Genomic DNA, 19,955 nt, shown 5'->3' on the forward strand with positions numbered 1-19,955 from the left:
TTTAGCAGTACAATATTTGTCTATTGTATATTAATACTGTCGACCAAAAACTCACGGAACCAAATTCAAAATAAAAAATATTACTCGATAGACCTACAAATTATTTTACTCAAATAGGCCTCAAAATCACCTTCGAATCACTTTCGAATCGATTAAAAAGAAACTTCGAAGTTACTCTTAAAAAAATGTATTTTAATATAAGATTGATAATATAATTAATCCACCCATTCCATATATTATTTCCAGATGCAGAAGTTAATAATATGTCTGTCTATCGTCTCGCTGGCGTGGGCCGCACCCCAAGCTGCATCAGGTGATCTGGACTCGATCATTGAGCAGATCTTCGGCAAGCCGAACCAAGACACGACTGGACAGTCAACTGTGGTGACCACTGTGATGACGACTACGATTAGACCCTCGACGATTGTTCCGCCTGTTAACAGTAAGTTAAATACTATTTTTTATACTACCAGGGTGGCAAACAAGCGTACAACACACCTGATGGTAAGGTACCGTAGCCTATAGACGTCTGCAATTCCAAAAGTATCACAACGCGTTGCTGACCCTTGACTGGCTCTGTCCAAAAGCTCTGACTACCATACTCATCACAAGAACCTAAAAGCCAAAGAGCTTGAGAGCAGTTATATTTAGCTGTAATTTAAAAATTCGCTAAACTGTCAAGGGGTCGTTCATTGATCATGTGTCTAGAAAGGGTAGGGGTTCCGGAAAATCACGAAATATCACAAGGAGGATAGGAGGGGGGGGAGGGTGAGCAGTGGCGTGCATAAAGTTTTTAGACAGGGTAGGCAGTCAAAAAAAAAAATGAACATTCATACTGCACTTACTCGCAATTTTTTCCTAATGTATTTCAATTTTATTGGGAATAGAGGCTTTTAGATAATTTCAAGAACAGACAAGTAAACTATTGATATATATGATTCTATAATGTCTTACTGTCATTGCTAACATTTGTTATGCGATTATAGGCAGAAGTTTCATAAAAGGCCCGTCGTCGATACGCACGAAGCGCTGCGGGCTTAGCCAAGTTGACAATCTACAATCGATAACGCTATTAGAAAACTAAGATATCGCATATATGACTGCGGGTTTTTTTTAAAGCGGATTTAAATTGAATTATTATGAAGTATGTCTTTTTAAAAAATATGTATTCAAAAATAATTGTAATGTTCATGTTTTATATATCATTTTTAGTAACATGCCAAGGTAGGCAGTGCCTTTCTGGCTATATGAAATGCACGCTACGGGGGTGGGGGGGTGGCGGGAGTTTGTAATGACATCGCGTTATTTTTCTTTGAATGCGCGTTTTCTGAACCAAATAAACAACAGACCCAAAACAAATAACCAGCAATCTTAATGCCTGGATAATTGTATCACGATGCTTAAATTAAAAAAAAAGTAATTCCGATTTTACCTGCATTAAAAGATAAAATTCTGAGAACTTCAAAACTTTACATTATACTTTTCAAAAAAAGAAATACATGCGATTTTTTGGTATAGGGCGGGGGTAGTCTAAACATCGCGATATATCACCAACAGGTTAGGGAAGCCCCTATAAAACATTACGTTCTTAATGACCCGACACAGTTTGATTACAACCTGTATTATAAAATTTTGTCCAGACGTTTATTTCTATGATTGGTTTTTCAGAAAATTCTGACGAAGTTGATTTATCCTGCAAGACGGCCGAAGGTGTCGATGGTGTGTGCACACATTACTACTTGTGTAACACCAATAACTCAATAATCACTGACGGTTCCACCCTCATTGATATAAGGTAATATTAGTCTGTACATCTAAACAAACAAATAAAATTGGAGTGTCTGATTGTAATATTAAAATAACCGCTTTTTATTAAATGCATATGGATGTATATACGGTACATATACCAAAATAATATATTTTATAATTTTTGTCTGTCTTATCGATCTGTTTCTTCCGGCTAAGCCTTGAAATGGCTGGACCGATTTTGACGGAACTTTCACTGGCAGATAGCTGATATAGTAAGGATTAACTTGGCTACTTTTATTTCGAAATTTATTTATTTTATAACTCTGCAAACTGAACAATAACTTTTTTGATAAATTCCACGCGGACGAAGTCGCGGGCACAGTTAGTAATAAATAAATATCTTTGACACATACACACGGTCGTCTGTTTATAAGATTAGCAACTTAATGCTTAGGTAACTCCTCACGACTCCGGTACAGTGTTGCGATTTCGTTTCTCACCCTGAGCCGTGGTGTATTATTTATATGTGGTATATGTATATACATTAATTTTTAAAATATATACGTACATACATTCCTAAAATTAAAGATCTAAGACCCCATATAATATTCAAACGAAGATTGTTCAACTGCAAAAAGAAAACCTTGGTGGTATATTCTTCAATTTATTATATTTCAGGGTACAAGAAGGCGAATGCACTAACTACTTGGACGTGTGCTGTATCCCACCAGACACGAGAACTCCCGACAACCCCATCACCCCATCACCAGACAAGCTACCTCAGGTATTGGGTCGATGAAACTTTTAAGTTTATAACTAAACTTATCAAATAACTTAAGTATTCGTTTGTTCGAACGTGCTATTCTTAGGAAGTGCTGGTTCGAATTGAAACATTATTTTTTTGTTGGTAAGTTTATTTATGCTGGGTGGTTACGGTCTCAAAGAATATAGCCACCCCCTCTCTTCCCGTGAATGTCATACGAGGCGACTAAGGGATAACACAGTTCCACTACCACCTTGGAACTTAAAAAGCCGACCGATGGCGGGATAACCATCCATCTGCTGGCTGTGAAATACACAGGCCGAAGACGGGCAGCAACGTCTTCGGTGCGACAAAGCCAGACCTGTGGTCACCAACACGTCTGCCCAGCGTGGTGACTATGGGCAAAACACACGAGTTCACGCCATTTTTGGCGTGAACTTGTGAAGGCCTATGTCCGGTAGTGATGAAGTTTATTTAATGAAGAAAGCTAAGGATATATGTCATTTTTGGCGTGAACTTGTGGAGGCCTATGTCCAGTAGTGGACTGCGAATGGCTGCTGTGATGATGATGTGATGAAGTTTATTTAACGAAGAAAGCTAAGGATATATAATGTTTAGTACATTTTTTTCTCAAATTATCACGGATAAAATCGCAGGGCACGGCTCGGTGGCAACCTCTCTGGAAATAATAATGAATGACTAAATTATGGCTAAGCGCTAAACTCGAGAATGTCTCAAGCAATTCCTAACAGATGTGTTTGTTAATGTCTTCTAATACTTTGTAAACAATTCTTACGGTAGTTTAAGATATATTGCTCGGAAATTCGAAATATTTTAGAATTTTCTAACGATTATTTCAACTTCACGCTTTCGACAATTTGCAAAACATAGCAACATCTACCGGGTTAGCTATCATCATATAAATACGCTAAGATTAAGATGTTTGCCTACCTTTTTAAATAAAACCACACAGTTACTCCACTTAGATATATATCATTTTATAGATACAACAACTGGAAAATTTTAAACTATTTAAAAAGGAAGCTTACGTATGCTTTAAGAAGAAGGAAAGCTATTTTGTTCCTCAAATAGACGCAGATGAAACCGCGGGACCAGCTAGCTATTAATAATATTAATATAACAGGTTCAATTCGGTAAATTGAAATAATTTTTGATTACCTTTGTTTAAGGCACTTCTGCCTGTCGTCTGTCTGTATCAAATCGAGTTTACAACTTAAACTGAACTTTGCAACTTATCATTTTTTAATATCATATCAAAAATCGACCGTTCCAGCGGGGATCGAACCTGCATCTTACCGACTGACCGTGTCGGCGCTCTAGCCAATCAAGCTATGGAACGATGTACCCGCTAGATCGAAATTTTTGATATGATGATTTTATATTCGGTCCAAGCGACCGTGGCGCCGTCTATAGTGAGCTCTTTACAGAAACCCGTAACTATTTAAAGTTTCATATTACAATGAAAATCTTTGACAGGAGACGACACCTTAGTTTATTTACAACTTAGCATGATTTGAGAAGTAGCAATAACTTATCAGTAAGTAGTGAAATAACCTTCTTGATAAAATTAAGTTTTATGTTTCAAATACAAATATTTAGCACATAAATATATTCAGTAAGAAAATGTATTCATTTCTACAGAGACACTACAGAATAGAGAGATAGAGAATATACTTAATATACATTATTTTTTACTTAAGATTACGCTTTAGCCTCTAATATCCCACAGCTGGGCATAGGCCTCTCCCCATGTAGGAGAAGGATCAGAGCTCACAACTAGACCAGAAATAAATATTTGTATAAACACAAACATCCACTCCGAGCGGGAATCAAACCCGTTACCGTCGGCGTTTACGCGTCGCCGACACGCACCATTACTCCAGAGCGGTCGCCTTACTTAATATTACTGCATAACAACTGGGTACATTACCTAAGTTTGTAATGTACCTAATGTACATTTGTAGAAATTTGGAAATTGTTACTTGATTTACTACCATGACATACTTAATTTTATTTTTACAAATTTACATTTCTTGTCTTCCCTTAAGTGTATATAATAACCCTATGGCGAAATAAATATTTTATTTCATTTTTTTATACGAGTAGGTCGGCAAACAAACTTACGGCCTATATGATGGTATATCGTAGTTTATAGACGCCTGCAATATCAGAAGCATTAAAAGCGCGTTGCCCTACCCCCAATCTCTAATCTTGGAGCTCTGATCGCTTTACTCACCACAGGAACACAACACTGTTTGAAAGAATTATTATTTAGCTGTGATCTTCTGAAAGGTCGAGGTACTCTCTCAGTCAGGCTACTGCAAATTTGGACCAGGATATTTCGAGACGTGCCCCCTACCTCAATACTGTAATTTCAATCAATCGATCGATCGATCGATTTAGCCAGTAACATTCCGCTGTTGGTCATAGACCTTTTGCTCCACATAGGATTGGAGCTGATTTACTTACAATAATCGAATTCCAGCACGAAGGCTGCGGCTGGAGGAACCCCGATGGTGTAGGATTCCGTATCACAGGCGACACTGACAACGAGGCGAAATTCGGTGAATTCCCATGGATGGTAGCCATACTTAAGTAAGTATTATTACCATAAGTTATACATACGCTTATCGGGACTTTGCAATTTTTAACGGGAGTTACCACATTAAGCACCAAAAATGCACTTTATGCCTCGAAGCGCAAAAACTGAGCACCAATTAAGCAAGGCACAATTTTTCACACACCTAAAAAGGGAATATTGTTATTTAAAAGTTAGAAAACTAAGCACGATTTTATGTGATTTCATAAGGTTTTAAGTTTTGGTTATTTCACTAAGCATATGGGTATAATCTCGGGCATATTTCTTTAAGCATGTCCTGGAAAATTACATCGTTACGCTGTAGAAGTAGAATTTATAAAGTAAGCATTGTTTAGCATGATATAATATGCATTTATGAGCATGATAGTAGTTTTAGCTCATTTTTAGTTATATATTTTAAGTTATATTATATTCTAGTAAATATAATTTATTTAAAAAATAATAATTTTCGATCCTAAATTATACACTGTGTAATCAAAGTAAATTAATGAAATTGTTTTTCTGATCATTTTATTGTCGAAATTTTATTGATTATCCGGCTCGAAGGACTTCGTTTGAGCTTTCTGTATATCATTATATTTTATTTTCAAATTCTAATATATTTTTTTCGAAATAAAATTTTTAAACTTAAAACCCCCACAATAATAAATACCAAAAAGTTAATACACACATTTTGAATCTTAAATTACCCAGATCCATTTAGTATATAAAAACAGACAGATAACCAGACAAAAAAATTTGCAAATACTCCAACTCAGTTTTAGATCTTCCTATTAAACTTACACGAAGCATGAACTATGTCGATCCCAGGATCGAGCCCGTGAACGACGATGATCCCGAGGGTCAGAAGCTGAACGTTTACGTGGGAGGGGGCTCCCTGATCCACCCTAGCGTGGTCCTCACTGCCGCCCACTACGTGGCCGTCAGCAAGACCCTGAGGGTCAGGGCGGGAGAGTGGGACACCCAGACTTCGAACGAAATCTACCCTTACCAGGATAGGGATGTAGAATCCGTCGTTATTCACAAGGACTTCAATAAGAGTAAGATATTTTATTATAACTTTTTTTTTACAACTAGGTCGGTAAACAAGCGTACGGCTCAAATAATGGTAATCGATTATCGTAGCTTTGGCAACACCAGAAGCATAGCAAACGCATTGCTGACCCTACCCCTAACCTCACCAGATGCTCTGGTCACCTTACTCATCATAGTAACACAACTATTTGAGAGCAGGTTATTTTGCTGTGATCATTTGTAAGGTCTAGGTGCTTCCCTAGTCGGGTTGGTCCAGATCTTAAGCAGAATATTTCCTGCAATGCAGATACCTCAGTTGAATTATATTTTCTGTTGTGAATATATATATTTTATAACGTAGTCCTGACTTCAACGACCACAAAAAAAAAAAACAAGTCCAGGAGACGAGTGAATCAGAGAACTGTTGCCGTAGTCTACTTTATTGAAATAATAAATGGGTTAAATATACAGTATCCATAGTACATAGTGCTCATATGCTTATTGTACTGTTGTGGTTAGTAATGCGCCTCCATACACTTCACTGATTCATTTATTTATCATCATCATCATTGGCCTTAGTCCGTCTATTGCAGACGATTTAAACAGTGTCAGACAGACACTGTGTCGCCTAAGCCACTCTTCAGGAAAACGCAGATTTGCCTAAGCTCTGCGCCGCCCTCTCGACCTCACTGGCTAGGCCCACAGGAACGACGAGTCGATACGTGTGGAGCCAGTTCGGCTGCAGGAGTCTTTCGCATTTTAGAGCTATTCCACGAATGCTTGACGGAGACCCCATTCCGGGTTTATATATATATATATATATGTGTGTGTGTGTGTGTGTGTGCGTGTGTGTGTGTGTATATATGTATGTAGGCTAATGATTAGGGATAGGTATATACGATTATAGTATTTTTTTCATGATTCATGCTCTATACATAACGTTATTATTTATCAATTATATACCCGCATATTAGTTTAGCTCTTTGCAACACATGAGCTCTGCAACTAATTTTATTAAAAAAAAAATTGTTTTTTACTAATGGATAACAAAACTACTCGTTAGCGCAACGGTCACAGCACTGGCTTGTGGCTGTTGTGCTCGCGGTCGCGGGTTCGAAACCTCCACATGTCATACATTTGAATTGGTCATACAGATGATTGTCTTGGTCCCGGCGGTTGTGCGGTTTGTGAGGCCGGACCTCTGAAAGAGAAGTAAACCCTAGCGTTGGGGTCGCTGAACGTGACGCGTGCATTTATTAATTTATTTAATGATAAATTTGTTACCAGACAATCTCTTCTACGACATCGCCCTGCTATTCCTGGCAAAACCCATGGAAATGGCGCCCAACGTAGGGTTAGCGTGTCTCCCGCCGTCTCGCGATATTCCGCGCGACGGGCTACCGTGCCTTGCGTCAGGTTGGGGCAAAGACAAGTTCGGCAAGGAAGGTCGCTACCAAGTTATTCTTAAAAAGGTCAGTATATATCGTTGGCGCAGTTTGTGGTGACTCTGCGTTCTGCTCAGGGGATTGTGGGTTCAATTTCCGTATAATATATAATCTGTATATATGTTTATAGAAAAAATTATGTAGCTTTAACAAATATACTAACAATCTATTTAACGAACTATTTATTTTCACGCGAAACGTGATCGTGACACCTACAGAACCCCCATTTGAAGGAAAGGAGTTAGGAGTCGAACACTTATATGTAAAATATATGAAACAAATATAATTTAATAATTTGTTTGAGTAAGAGATAAGTACTCATTTGTCTGGCGGGCGGGTAGTAAATTTAATGCATATTCTACAAAAATTGACTTAGATCTATTTAACACTAGTTGTGCGGCTGCAAGAAACGTAACCAGTAATTCTTTCTTTAATAAGTAATTGTATAGTTTTATAGTTTTTTTATATGTATAGTTTTATAATTGTATCTAAAGTTTGACTGCACCTAGCTCTGTTTGCTTACATCATTTCTCTAACCACATTTTGTAATCTATACGTGTTTTTATTACTACGGCTTATATGTAGCGTAAGTTTTCTTTTTAATATTCTGTGACTACCAGTGGGGAACTATTGGTAGCTGTTTATTTCTATATAATTCTGTACATTGTATTTCTCAGCTGTTGTTCCTCGCAAAATAAATAAATAAAAATAAAATAAAAAATAAAAAACAGTAAAAATTATTTCCATATAAAAAAAAATGATTTTGTCTCATTTGGTATTCTTTATTTTTATTAAAAAATATGAGTAAGTCAGTGAGTAAGTAGTTAAATAAGCTACTTATGTAACTAATTCATTATAAAATCAATCTTAAAGTAAAAAAAAACACAGCACTAATATTTCAATTCAAATAAACGCTACGCTTCAGCCCTTCTTTCCCCATGTAGGAGCCTTCTCTTACATGGGGTGATCCTTATCAAAACTTAATCCACCACGCTGCTCCAATGCGGGTTGGCGGATATATTCCCTACTATGAGTAACGATCGCTATCAGGTGTACATGATAACAACCGGGACCGACGGCTTAACGTGCTCTCCGAGGCACGGTGGGGAGACCCACAAGGACTGCACAAACACCCAGACCACGGCAAACACCTGTATGGCCAATACAAATGTTTGTCATGTGCGAGGATCGAACCTGCAACCGCCAGCGCAACAAGCACAATCCATGGCTGTAACCGTTGCGCCAACGCGGCGTCAAATAAACGCTAATAATAAGTAAATTTTATGGTCAGGTGGAATTACCAGTCGTCGAGAAACGTAAGTGCCAATCAGCCCTCCGTAAGACACGTCTGGGGCACTTCTTCGAACTGCATTCATCGTTCATGTGTGCGGGAGGACTGGGGCAGGACACGTGCAAGGGAGACGGTGGGTCGCCCCTTGTGTGCCCCATCGAGGTAAGGATATGCTCATATAAATAAATTATCCTCGTAAGACCCAAAGACCTTATTTAAGGAAAAAACATTTAAATGTTACGGCTCAATACAGTTCCAAGTCATGAAAATGACGTCCCAGTGATCTGGAATTATAATATAAAATGCAAACTTATCTGTTTTTGTTTAAAAAAAGCTAACAACTTAACTTCTATAAAAATATTATCAACCTTGAACACATCTTTAATTTTAACAATGTCATATGGTATTCAAACTTAAAACCATTACATGCACTGTGGCAGGAAACTGCGGATTGGGATTTATGAAGTTGAAACCTGTTTTGGTTGTTGTAGAATTTAATCAAATTAATTATAATAATAATAATAATAATAATAAAGCCCTTTATTCTGAGATTAAAGATGATGTACGCGTTTGCATCAGTTATAACTTATATAATATCTCTAATCACAGCGTGCCTCTTGACATAGGCCTCCTCTAATAACCTCCACTGTGGTTTGTCCTGAGTTACCCGTCTCCACCTTGGGCCAGCTGTCATTTTGAGGTCATCCTCCCATCTTAAGCACTGTCTTCCACGGCTTCTCTTCCCATCTCTTGGGTACCACTCTGAAACTGCCTTACACCATTTTCCTTTTTTGTCGCGCATCATATGTCCGGTCCACCTCCACTTTTGTTGGTCGATGCGTAGTAGGATATCAGTTAACTTAGTTTTCATCCTGATGTCGGTATTTGTGACTCTATCTCGAAGTTTTGTCCCTACTATACTGCGCTCCATTGCTCTTTGACATTTGGCAAGTTTGTCTCTTAGAGATTTGGTTAGTGCCCATGTTTCACATCCGTAAGTTAAGCATGGAAGGATGCATGTGTTGAAAGTTTTTCTTTTCAATGCCATGCCCAGGTCCTGTGACTTCATTATTTCCTTAAGTGACCAGAACTTCTTCCAACCTTTGGCTATCCTTGTATTTATTTCCTTTGCTATTAGGTCTTTTGGAGAGATAAGCTGGCCCAGGTAGGTATATTCGTCAACAAATTCTAGGGTCGCTCCGTTCACGGTTATGTCCACCTTTGTTGAATTAGTCATTACTTTGGTCTTAGTAAGATTCATTCTCAGTCCTACATTCTCACTTTCCCTGTTAAGGCTTTGTATCATTTGCTCTAGGGTTTCAGGCTTTTCCTCAAAAAGGACTAAGTCATCCGCAAATCTAAGATGGCTCAGTCTAGATCCGTTTATATTCAGACCAAAGCCTCCCCAGTTCAGCTCACGGAAGATGTTTTCAAGGACTGCTGAGAACAGTTTTGGTGATAATGGGTCTCCTTGTCGGACGCCTCTTTTGATTGAGAAATTCTTTCCCACTGTTTCGAGCTGTATGCTGGCCTGACTGTGCGCGTAGATATTCTTGATTATGTTAGTGTAGATAGCGGGTATCCCTTGGCGTTCTAGTGTGTCCCATATGTAGTTGTGGCTCGAGCTGTCAAAGGCTTTGGTGTAATCAATAAAAGCTATATAGATATTCTTGTTATATTCATTATATTTTTCAAGTATTTGTTTAATAGTATGGATGTGGTCTATTGTTGAAAAGCCCCTCCTGAAGCCAGCTTGCTCCACTGGTTGCTGTTCGTCTAACATGGGACTCATCCTGTCAAGTATGATTTTTGCGAATACTTTGTAAACGTTTGACATGAGGCTTATTGGCCTATAGTTTTCGATGTCTTCTTTATTGCCTTTTTTGTGTAATAAGATGATGTGGGATTTCGCCCATTGTTTCGGGATGCTGCCGCTTGTTAGAATGTTGTTAAATACGTTTGTAAGAATGGGAATTAGCTCCGCCATTGTTCCTTTAATCAGCTCATTAGTAATATTGTCTGGTCCTGATGATTTCTCCATTTTTTGACTATTTATTGCTTTTTCGACCTCACATGGTAAAATATCTGGGACAGGGTCAGTTGTGGTTCTGAGAGTTGTTAGATTGTGGGTATTCGCGGTATATTTGTTTGTGTTTTTGCCCTGGTCTGTGTAAAGTTGGGTAAAAAATTGGGTGGCTAATTCGTTGATATTCGTCCGATTTGTAATTAGTTTTTCTCTTCGTTTTAGTTTTGGTATCCATTGCTTTCCTGCTTCGCGTAGTTCCTTTAAAGCCTTTTTAGTACCTCCAGTTCTTTGTATGTGGGTTTCGAGTGTTTTGAGTCGTTTGGTTTTGCGATCCGTTCTAATACTTTCTCTGATTTTCTTGCTGATTTCTGCTATTCTCTTGATGTTTTCTTTTTTAGCTTGTTGTGTTATGTACTCTTTTCTCTTATTTATAAGTTGCAGGGTTTGATCGCTTAGCTGGTATTTCTGAGTCTTCTGGTTTTTGTTTGCAGTGCAGTAATTTTTTAGGTGTTTTTCCAGGATTTCATACTTCTGTAACGGATCTATCGTTTTGTTTATTTGTTTTAAAATCTCTTGGTAGTTGGCTTCATCTTGTTTGTAGGGTACCATTGATTGATTGTGTACATTTACTTTTATATGTTTCCGTGATAGTTTTTCTGGAGCTTTCCTGAATGAACTTCGCACCATGCGGTGGTTGGTGTTGAAGTTCAGCCTAGATATGATATTTGTGTCTGTAAAAACTTTTGGGTGGTTGGTTATTATGTAGTCTATCTCATTTTTGTATGATCCATCAGGAGACATCCAGGTCCATTTATTGTTTGGTTTTTTCTTAAATATGGAATTAAGTATTATTAAATTGTGTTCCATTAGAAATTCGACCAGTCTCTGTCCGTTGCGACTTCTTTTCCCGTGACCAAACGCCCCCAGTACGTATTCGTCGAGGTTTAGTCTTGCCCCTACTTGTGCATTAAAATCACCCATTAAGATAATGTGGTTCTGCATATAATTACGTATTGTTATAGATAGGTCGTCGTAAAATAGATCTAATGTAGATTGTTCTGATTGTTCAGTAGGAGCGTAGACTTGTATTATCGACCACGGCTTTTTATACTTTGGTAGTTTCACATTGAGTACTGCTAGTCTATCAGAAATTCCTATTATTTCTTGGATATATTGTTTCAGGTGACGTTTAATTAGGAAACCAACTCCATACTGCCCAGCTATTTTTCCTTTTTGGTATAAGATGTAGTCTGTATATTCCTCTATTTTTTCTTCTTGTCTCCGCATTTCGCTTATACCTAAAATATCGAACTTTATATTCTTCAGGGCATTTTCAAGTTCCAGTAAGCTTTCATGGGTCCGGAGAGTTCTCGTGTTCAATGTGGCAATGTCATATGTTTTGCATCTTTTTATTAGAGGGTGGTGGTCTAGATCTCCCGCGGAGACCAGCCGTGGTGGGAGATGTTTTGTTTTTTGTGATTTGTATAGTTGTCTTAGATGTCCGGTTTTTGGTGATAATGTGTTAGTTTCTATAAGTGTTCTTGTCAGATAGTGAGTAAGATCTTTCGCGCATGAACTGAAATGCATCTTTCCTTTGAATTTTGTTATTAGAGGTCTTGTTCGGATTACCTGGACTTGGTGTTTCAGTTCTTTTTCTTTTTTCATTATCATTTTTGTATCTGTTTTTTTCATCTTTTTTTGCTTGCAAAACTGATTTTGGCAAGTCTTGAGTGATATAAGAGTTGGGCTTCATTTTTTGTTTGTTTTTAAGTATCTGAATTTTCTTCTGTAGGGTGGTAGTAGCTAGTAAGATTGGTCTAGTTTTGCCTGTTTTATCACCTTTTTTCCCCAATCTCTGCAGTCTATCGATCTCCCCTTTTTCGATATCCACAGTTATTCCTTTGAGCGTTGATATAACAAGCGTGTTTAAATTGTCGTGATTTTCTTCCTCCGTTTCTGGGAGTCCATGGAGTATGACATTGTTTCTCTTACTGTTTATTTCAAGATTTTGTATTTTTTTGTTTAATTTTTCGACTTCGCATTTCAATTTTGCATTTTCTTCTATTATTGGTTGTAATTTTTCATCTACCTTTTGTAGGACGGCAGCAGTAATGTTTTCGGTTATTGTTTTTGTTTGGAGATTTAGTTGTTCTGTCATTTTTGCCAAAAGTAGCGACATCTCTGGTGACAGTTGGGTTGTCATGTTATTTACCGTGAAACGGAACGATAAATTAGTAAATATCTTATTATTTTGTTGTGTTGGCAGCACTTTGTTTACTGTCTATGGTAGTGTTTGACAGTGTATGACAATTAGATAATATTCAAAAACGCGGGTAGAATTAATTTATCAGAATTAGCACACTTTTTGTTCTTGATTTAGGTCACTTTTTGTTCTTGATTATTTAGGCTTTCAGTTGTTTTTAGATGAACACACGCGAAAGGAAGATTCCGAGTGGTTCTATATCACGTAATGATTGTTATTTCTCACTGATTTTATTTTAATTTAGAGAGCGATTCGACAAGTCGGTTGACGTAAATGACACCGGAACCGGACAACGACAATTAATTATTTAAATATATTATTAATTCTTGCTTTTTAAATTTTTATCTGCCCTTTATAATAATGCAGTAAATTCCAAGGTTTCCAAGGACAATGAAATTTAATTAATGGCAAAATACCATATTGATACTTTGTTGGGTGAAAATGGGTAAATATCACTCACATATATTATATTCTGTATTGTACTAAAAAAAAGAAACAAGTAAAAAACATATTTACAAAGAAAGTTGGCAAGGGCGAACTTATCTCTAGAAGAGACCTCTACCAGTCTACCCATGGTGGTGAGAATTGCTGTTATCGCGGGGCACAGAAGTGCAAGAGTGATTAATAATAATGATTATAAAACTTAAATAATTTATTCAGAATTAATAATATGAAATACATTTATACTTGACTACATACACACTTACATTAACATGTACATACATACATAAAATAGATACATACATAAAATACATACATACATAAAATACATACATACATAAATACATATATTGAGAGTATATTCATTATTTATTCCGTGTTGACATCCGGAATCCATCTTGAGTCAAGCACCTGTCTTTTTAACTTCCTTCGGTCTTTTTCTCCTCCCTTCGATCTTCCGGCGACGCTGCTGCCCTCTAGAATTGCTTTTGGCGGGAGCTGACGTTCACTTTTTTTAATACAAAAGAACTTTTACCTCATTATAGCGTCGTCTTTCTTAACGAAATACACGGTCTTCGGTTTTGTTCACGTATATTAGTCAAGTCTTTAAAAGTGAAAAGTGATAATCCTCCCTTCAAAATGGAGAACATCGAAAATAATGAAGAACAACAGTCGCAATCAAGAAAACGCCAAGCAAGTGATTCTAGCGGTTCTAGTGATTGTTCGTCTCGAGGGTCCAGTTCAGATAGAAGCAGTAAGGTTGCGAAGAGATCTCGCCAAACGGTAAGAGATATGCAATTTCAATTTCTTACCCAGCAAGTGTCATTTTTAACGAGTTTAATAACTCAGAATAATAATAATACTCCACAAGTCATAAATGCCTCTTCTGTAGTTTGTGAAGAGATACCTAAAAACATAAACGATTCTCATGATTTTATTTTGCGTCCACCCGCACATTCGGTAGTTGAGGAGAAACAAAAATTATATTTATCGGATTTGACAACCAACATTAAGGATCCTGTTTTCAGTAAATCTAAAGAATCTCATTTACTTAAGCTCAGTCAAATACAAAGATTTAAAAGTAGCGACTGGAATTCTATACGTTTTTATGAACCTCAAAAGAAATATGTTACTACCCCCGGATTTATTGAATTAAATATTAATGATGAGCTTAGACGTTTTTCTGCTTCATCGAGTGAGGACTCACGTTTACATTATTTAGAGCGAACATTTGCAGCCTTAACAAATGCTATTATTTCTCAAAAAGAAGAATTAAATATAGCCTTGCAACAAATCGTAGATTGGGCAGGTGATAAAAATTCGACATTAACACCAAAAAATTTGTTTGATAAAATTGAATCATCGTTTAATAAAGATTCGACATATACTAAGGTGACTGACGATATTCTTCAAATAGTGTGTGGCAGGCGCGCAGACTGTATCCAGTCTCGTAGAGAATTATTGTTGAAACAAATACCTGACGAATTTCATTCTGGTGCTTTACAAAAAATACCTCCAACTTACGAATTTTTGTTTGACGAAAATCTATTAAATATCTACCTTCAAAAAATAGGAGGTGCCGAAAAATTAGCAGTTAATTCACAGATATTGGAGCGTTCCTCACGGCCTTTGGGGACAGATCCCAAACCATCGTGCTCCTATAATTACGGCTCAAAACTTGCTAAAGAGCATACAGAAAGGTTTTTTCGATCCACCTATACAGGTAAGAAAGGTAAAGGTAAAGGAAAGTCTTCATCCAAGCAAAGATCTTCGTATAACAAATTTCGATCAGGTCAAGACCAAAAAGGTAAAAAATCAAATTATAATTCAACTACCCGAAATAAAAATAATAAAGAATGACTCTGTAAAATTTCGAGGAGGCTGTCTAAGACGATATCAGCATGTTTGGAGCAATCTAGGTGCACCAGACTACATTTGCAAAATTTTAAACGGGGTTCGCATATCGTTTGTAATGAAGCCTCCTTTGATAATACCCAACAAAATGGTAATAACATCTTTTCAAACGAAAAAATCCTTACAAATGTCACAACAAATAAAAGAGATGTTGAACATGCAGATATTAGAGAAAGCGGATTTAACGCCAAGTTACCTGTCCACATTTTTTCTAGTCCCGAAAGTGGACGGTACAGTCAGACCAATTTTCAACCTAAAGCGGCTAAACAGTTTCGTTCACATAAAGCCGTTTCAGTTATTCAATCATTTTCGAGTGCCGGAATTTTTACAAGAAAAAGATTGGTTGACAAAAATGGATCTAAGTCAAGCATATTTTCATGTGAGTATTGCAAACGAACATCGACGGTTCCTGAGACTCGGTTACAATGGCGAACTACTGCAGATGACATGCCTGCCCTTTGGCCTTTCATCGGCACCACGAATTTTTGCTACCCTCACAAACTGGATAGCGGAATACCTACGGAAACGGAACGTCAGGTGCGTGGTATATTTAGACGACTTTCTTCTAGTCAACCAGTCACGTCAGCTTCTGAGCGAACAGGTGGCTTTTGTTGTCAATATTCTGCAGCAGCTTGGATGGACTATCAACTTTACCAAATCTGTCCTGGTTCCGACTCAACAACTAGAATTTCTAGGTATAACTTGGGACACCTTACTCAACAGAAAGTCCTTGTCGGAACCGAAGTGCCTTACGCTACGCTTGGCACTTCAGCGACAGTTAACGGCAGGCAGTTGGTCTCTCAAACAAGCACAGTCCCTTCTGGGGAGACTCAACTTCGCCTCTTTCGTTATCCGCCGAGGGAGGTTACACTGTCGGACTATGCAGTACTACAGCCGACAACTTCCTCAGCGACAACCTCACCGTCAAGTAAAACTAACAGACTCTATACTGGCCGATATGAGATGGTGGGAGACAGCTGCCTCGGGATCCATGCCTATTCATATGAACTCGGTAACTCATCACCTCACAACCGATGCTTCGGAACTAGGCTGGGGTGCACAAATAGGAGACGTGAAAATATCGGGTCAGTGGAACATGGCTCAACAGCAATGGCATGTCAACCTGAAAGAGCTATTTGCAGTTCACGAAGCCATTGTCCACCAACAGAACAGACTGCTACATTCTCATATACTCCTTTTAACGGACAACCGTACAGTCGTGTCATATATGAACAAGGAAGGTGGAACCAAGTCAAAAGCCCTCCTCGATTTAACGCGGAAAATTTTGTGGAGAATGGATCAGTTGAATATTCACATAACTGCTCATTATTTTCCAGGCCGTTACAACACAGAGGTCGATGCACTATCCAGAATAAAACCTTCCCCGGAGTGGCATCTTCTACATACAGCTACGAGGAAGATTTTTCAAATGTGGGGGACGCCGGAGATAGACTTATTCGCCTCCAAAACAGCTCACGTGGTTCCGAAATATGTAACATTAGACGTATTGGATCAGGCAGCTGTACTCCACAACGCCTTTTGCCATCAGTGGGATCACGGGTTAGCCTGGATATTCCCACCTCCGAATCTAATACCACGGGTCCTATCTCATCTGAACACCGCCAGAGGAAAATATATTCTAATAGCACCCCGGTGGGAGAAAGTGTTCTGGTTGGCAGATATACATCACCGTGCTCTTCGAGAACCGTATCTCATACCGAACCTTCAACAAGTGCTTCTCGATACAGTAACAGGATGCCATCCACCGAACATACAAAAAATACAATTACAAGCTTGGCTGATTTTGGGTGGTCAGAAGAAATAGAAAATTGGACTGAGGAAGAGAGATCTTTGCTTCTATCTAGCTGGCGAGAATCAACTATAAAGACGTACATGCCAGCTTGGCGAAAGTGGAGAACTTGGTGCACAAATAATACTATTAGCTACAAAAACCCAAATCCAACTGAAGTAGCTCGTTACTTGGCTTATCTGCATACTAATGAGGGTTTGGCGTACAGAACGATATTAGTTCATAAGTCTGTAATTTCGACCTTCACAAATATATCGACAAAGGTAGATTTGTCCTCTAACTTTTTTGTTAAGCACATGTTAAAAGCCATCTCCGTTGCGAAAGAAAAGCCTGTCACTCCACCCATATGGGATCCTCATATTGTTATCCAATACCTAAACGACAATCCGCCGGATGAAAACAATTTCCACCAGGTATCAAGGCATACAGCAATTCTATTATTGTTATCATCAGGCCGAAGAGTTCATGATCTGACACTGTTGACTGTGGAGGAAGGAAAATTTATTGATCAAAATGATGTTGTTATATTTTGGCCAAGGTTCGGATCAAAAACCGATACCGTAAATTATAGGCAATCCGGATGGAAAATAACACAGCATCCTAATAAGCCGTTGGATTGTGTCTTTTGGACTCGTCGTCTTAAGAATTTATCACAAGATCGTCGTATTCTGAACGGTAAAGTAATAACAAATTTATTCTTGACTACAAGGGGAATAACTAAGGCAGCATCAAGGACTGTTATCGGAGGCTGGGTAAAATCAGTCTTGAGAGAGGCTGGAGTCGAAGCTTCGCCAGGGTCCGTGCGATCGGCGGTCGCGTCTCTTAACTGGTTAGAGCAATTTCCTATTGACAAAATTTTGGCAACTGGTAATTGGAGACAAGAACATACATTCCGAAGATACTACCAAAAGATTATTTTAAATCAATCAAACGAAAATCATAATGTTTCTTTATCAAAATATTTTCAATCGCTACGTTAAAAGTTAATAACTATTGTAGGCACATATTTCATGACATTGCAATAAAGATGATTTTTGAAAATTATTCTCTTATTGTCAATATAACCTAATAAATTACAGGCACATTATAGCATCGTCATATTACCACCAGGAGATAACAAACACATCACTCAAGATGGATTCCGGATGTCAACACGGAATAAATAATAGAGAGTTTTAACTAACAATAAAACTTACCTATTATTTTTCCTTAAGATATCCGGAATCCAGGTAATTCCTACCTGGTGCATCTCGAGTCTTATAATGAGGTAAAAGTTCTTTTGTATTAAAAAAAGTGAACGTCAGCTCCCGCCAAAAGCAATTCTAGAGGGCAGCAGCGTCGCCGGAAGATCGAAGGGAGGAGAAAAAGACCGAAGGAAGTTAAAAAGACAGGTGCTTGACTCAAGATGGATTCCGGATGTCTTAAGGAAAAATAATAGGTAAGTTTTATTGTTAGTTAAAACTCTCTATTATGAGAGGTTCTTGTTGACTTTTCTTTTTCATATATGGCATGGTATGGTAAATATAAAAGAATCACATAAAAATCAAAAAAGCCTCTAAGCAGGCATCATTTTTATTAATGTTGTTAGAACCTAACTATTAACATATCATAGAAAATCATTATTGTATCTGTCAAGTGTATTACACAGATATACACAAATATGTATTTTTATTGTTTTTTTCTGATACCCTTGGCTTAATTTTTCTATTTCTAGATACCGAATCCCTATTCCCTAAAATGTTTAGGAAATTTTTGGTATATATTTGGTAGGTTTGCCCCCTAGGTTATAATGGTGTCTTTATCCATATGACAGATGGTAAGCCGGGTCAGCAAGTAATTGTATATTTTTTTGCAGTCGGAACCAAATCGCTACGTGCAGAGCGGAATTGTAGCGTGGGGTATCGGCTGTGGTACTGATGGAACCCCAGGTGTCTACGTCGACGTCGCCAACCTCCGTAATTGGATCGACGACAAGGTCGTCGGCAAGGGCTACGACCCTAAAGTGTACACATACTAAAAACAGCACTTTTTAATCAAGTACCCCAGGCCAGTGCAGGGCAGTGCCAGCGGGGGCCTGGGGCACTTGCTTTAATAAGGCCTACTTTTTAACTAGTTAAAAATAAAAACAAATTGTGAACTACAATGCAATTAAATGACAATAAATGTGATGATTTTTTTATATTTTTTGTTAATTGACTCATAAAACGGTATTTCAGTAGAAGATGTTGTCATAAAATAATCCAATACTCATTAAGATAAACTTTTGTGTATGTATAAAATGATTTTTTTAATATGTAAAATAAAGATTTACATTATAATATACTGTTTTATTAAAGCTGTGAATTATTCTACTATTAGCTGTACTAATATTATAAAGAGGTAAAGTTTCTAACTTTGTTTGCTTGTAAAAGGAAAAAAACCCGATTTTGAAACATTCTTCATTGGTGTTTCGCTCCTATTAGTCTTAGCGTGATGATATATAGCCTATAGCCTTCCTCGATAAATAGACTATCTAACACTGAAATAATTTTTAAAATCAGACCTGTCGTTCAAGCACACAAACAAACTCTTCAGCTTTATAATATTAGTATAGATTTTTTTATCAAAAAATTAATCCAC

At 37.6% G+C, this 19,955-nt stretch overlaps 1 protein-coding gene across 1 annotated transcript; it reads left to right on the forward strand.

Moving 5' to 3' along the window:
* The first annotated feature begins 246 nt into the window (after nt 1–246).
* Nucleotides 247–19,654, forward strand: LOC123666753 (phenoloxidase-activating factor 2). Its single transcript, XM_045600808.1, has 9 exons — nt 247–442; nt 1,669–1,795; nt 2,428–2,533; nt 5,019–5,128; nt 5,943–6,172; nt 7,434–7,618; nt 8,883–9,044; nt 19,192–19,358; nt 19,416–19,654. The coding sequence occupies exons 1-8, from the start codon at nt 247–249 to the stop codon at nt 19,351–19,353; spliced, it is 1,278 nt and encodes a 425-aa protein (XP_045456764.1). The 3' UTR covers nt 19,354–19,358; nt 19,416–19,654.
* Nucleotides 19,655–19,955: the final 301 nt, after the last annotated feature.

This window comes from Melitaea cinxia, chromosome 27, assembly GCF_905220565.1.
Source record: "Melitaea cinxia chromosome 27, ilMelCinx1.1, whole genome shotgun sequence".
NCBI classification, from domain to species: Eukaryota; Metazoa; Arthropoda; class Insecta; order Lepidoptera; family Nymphalidae; genus Melitaea; species Melitaea cinxia.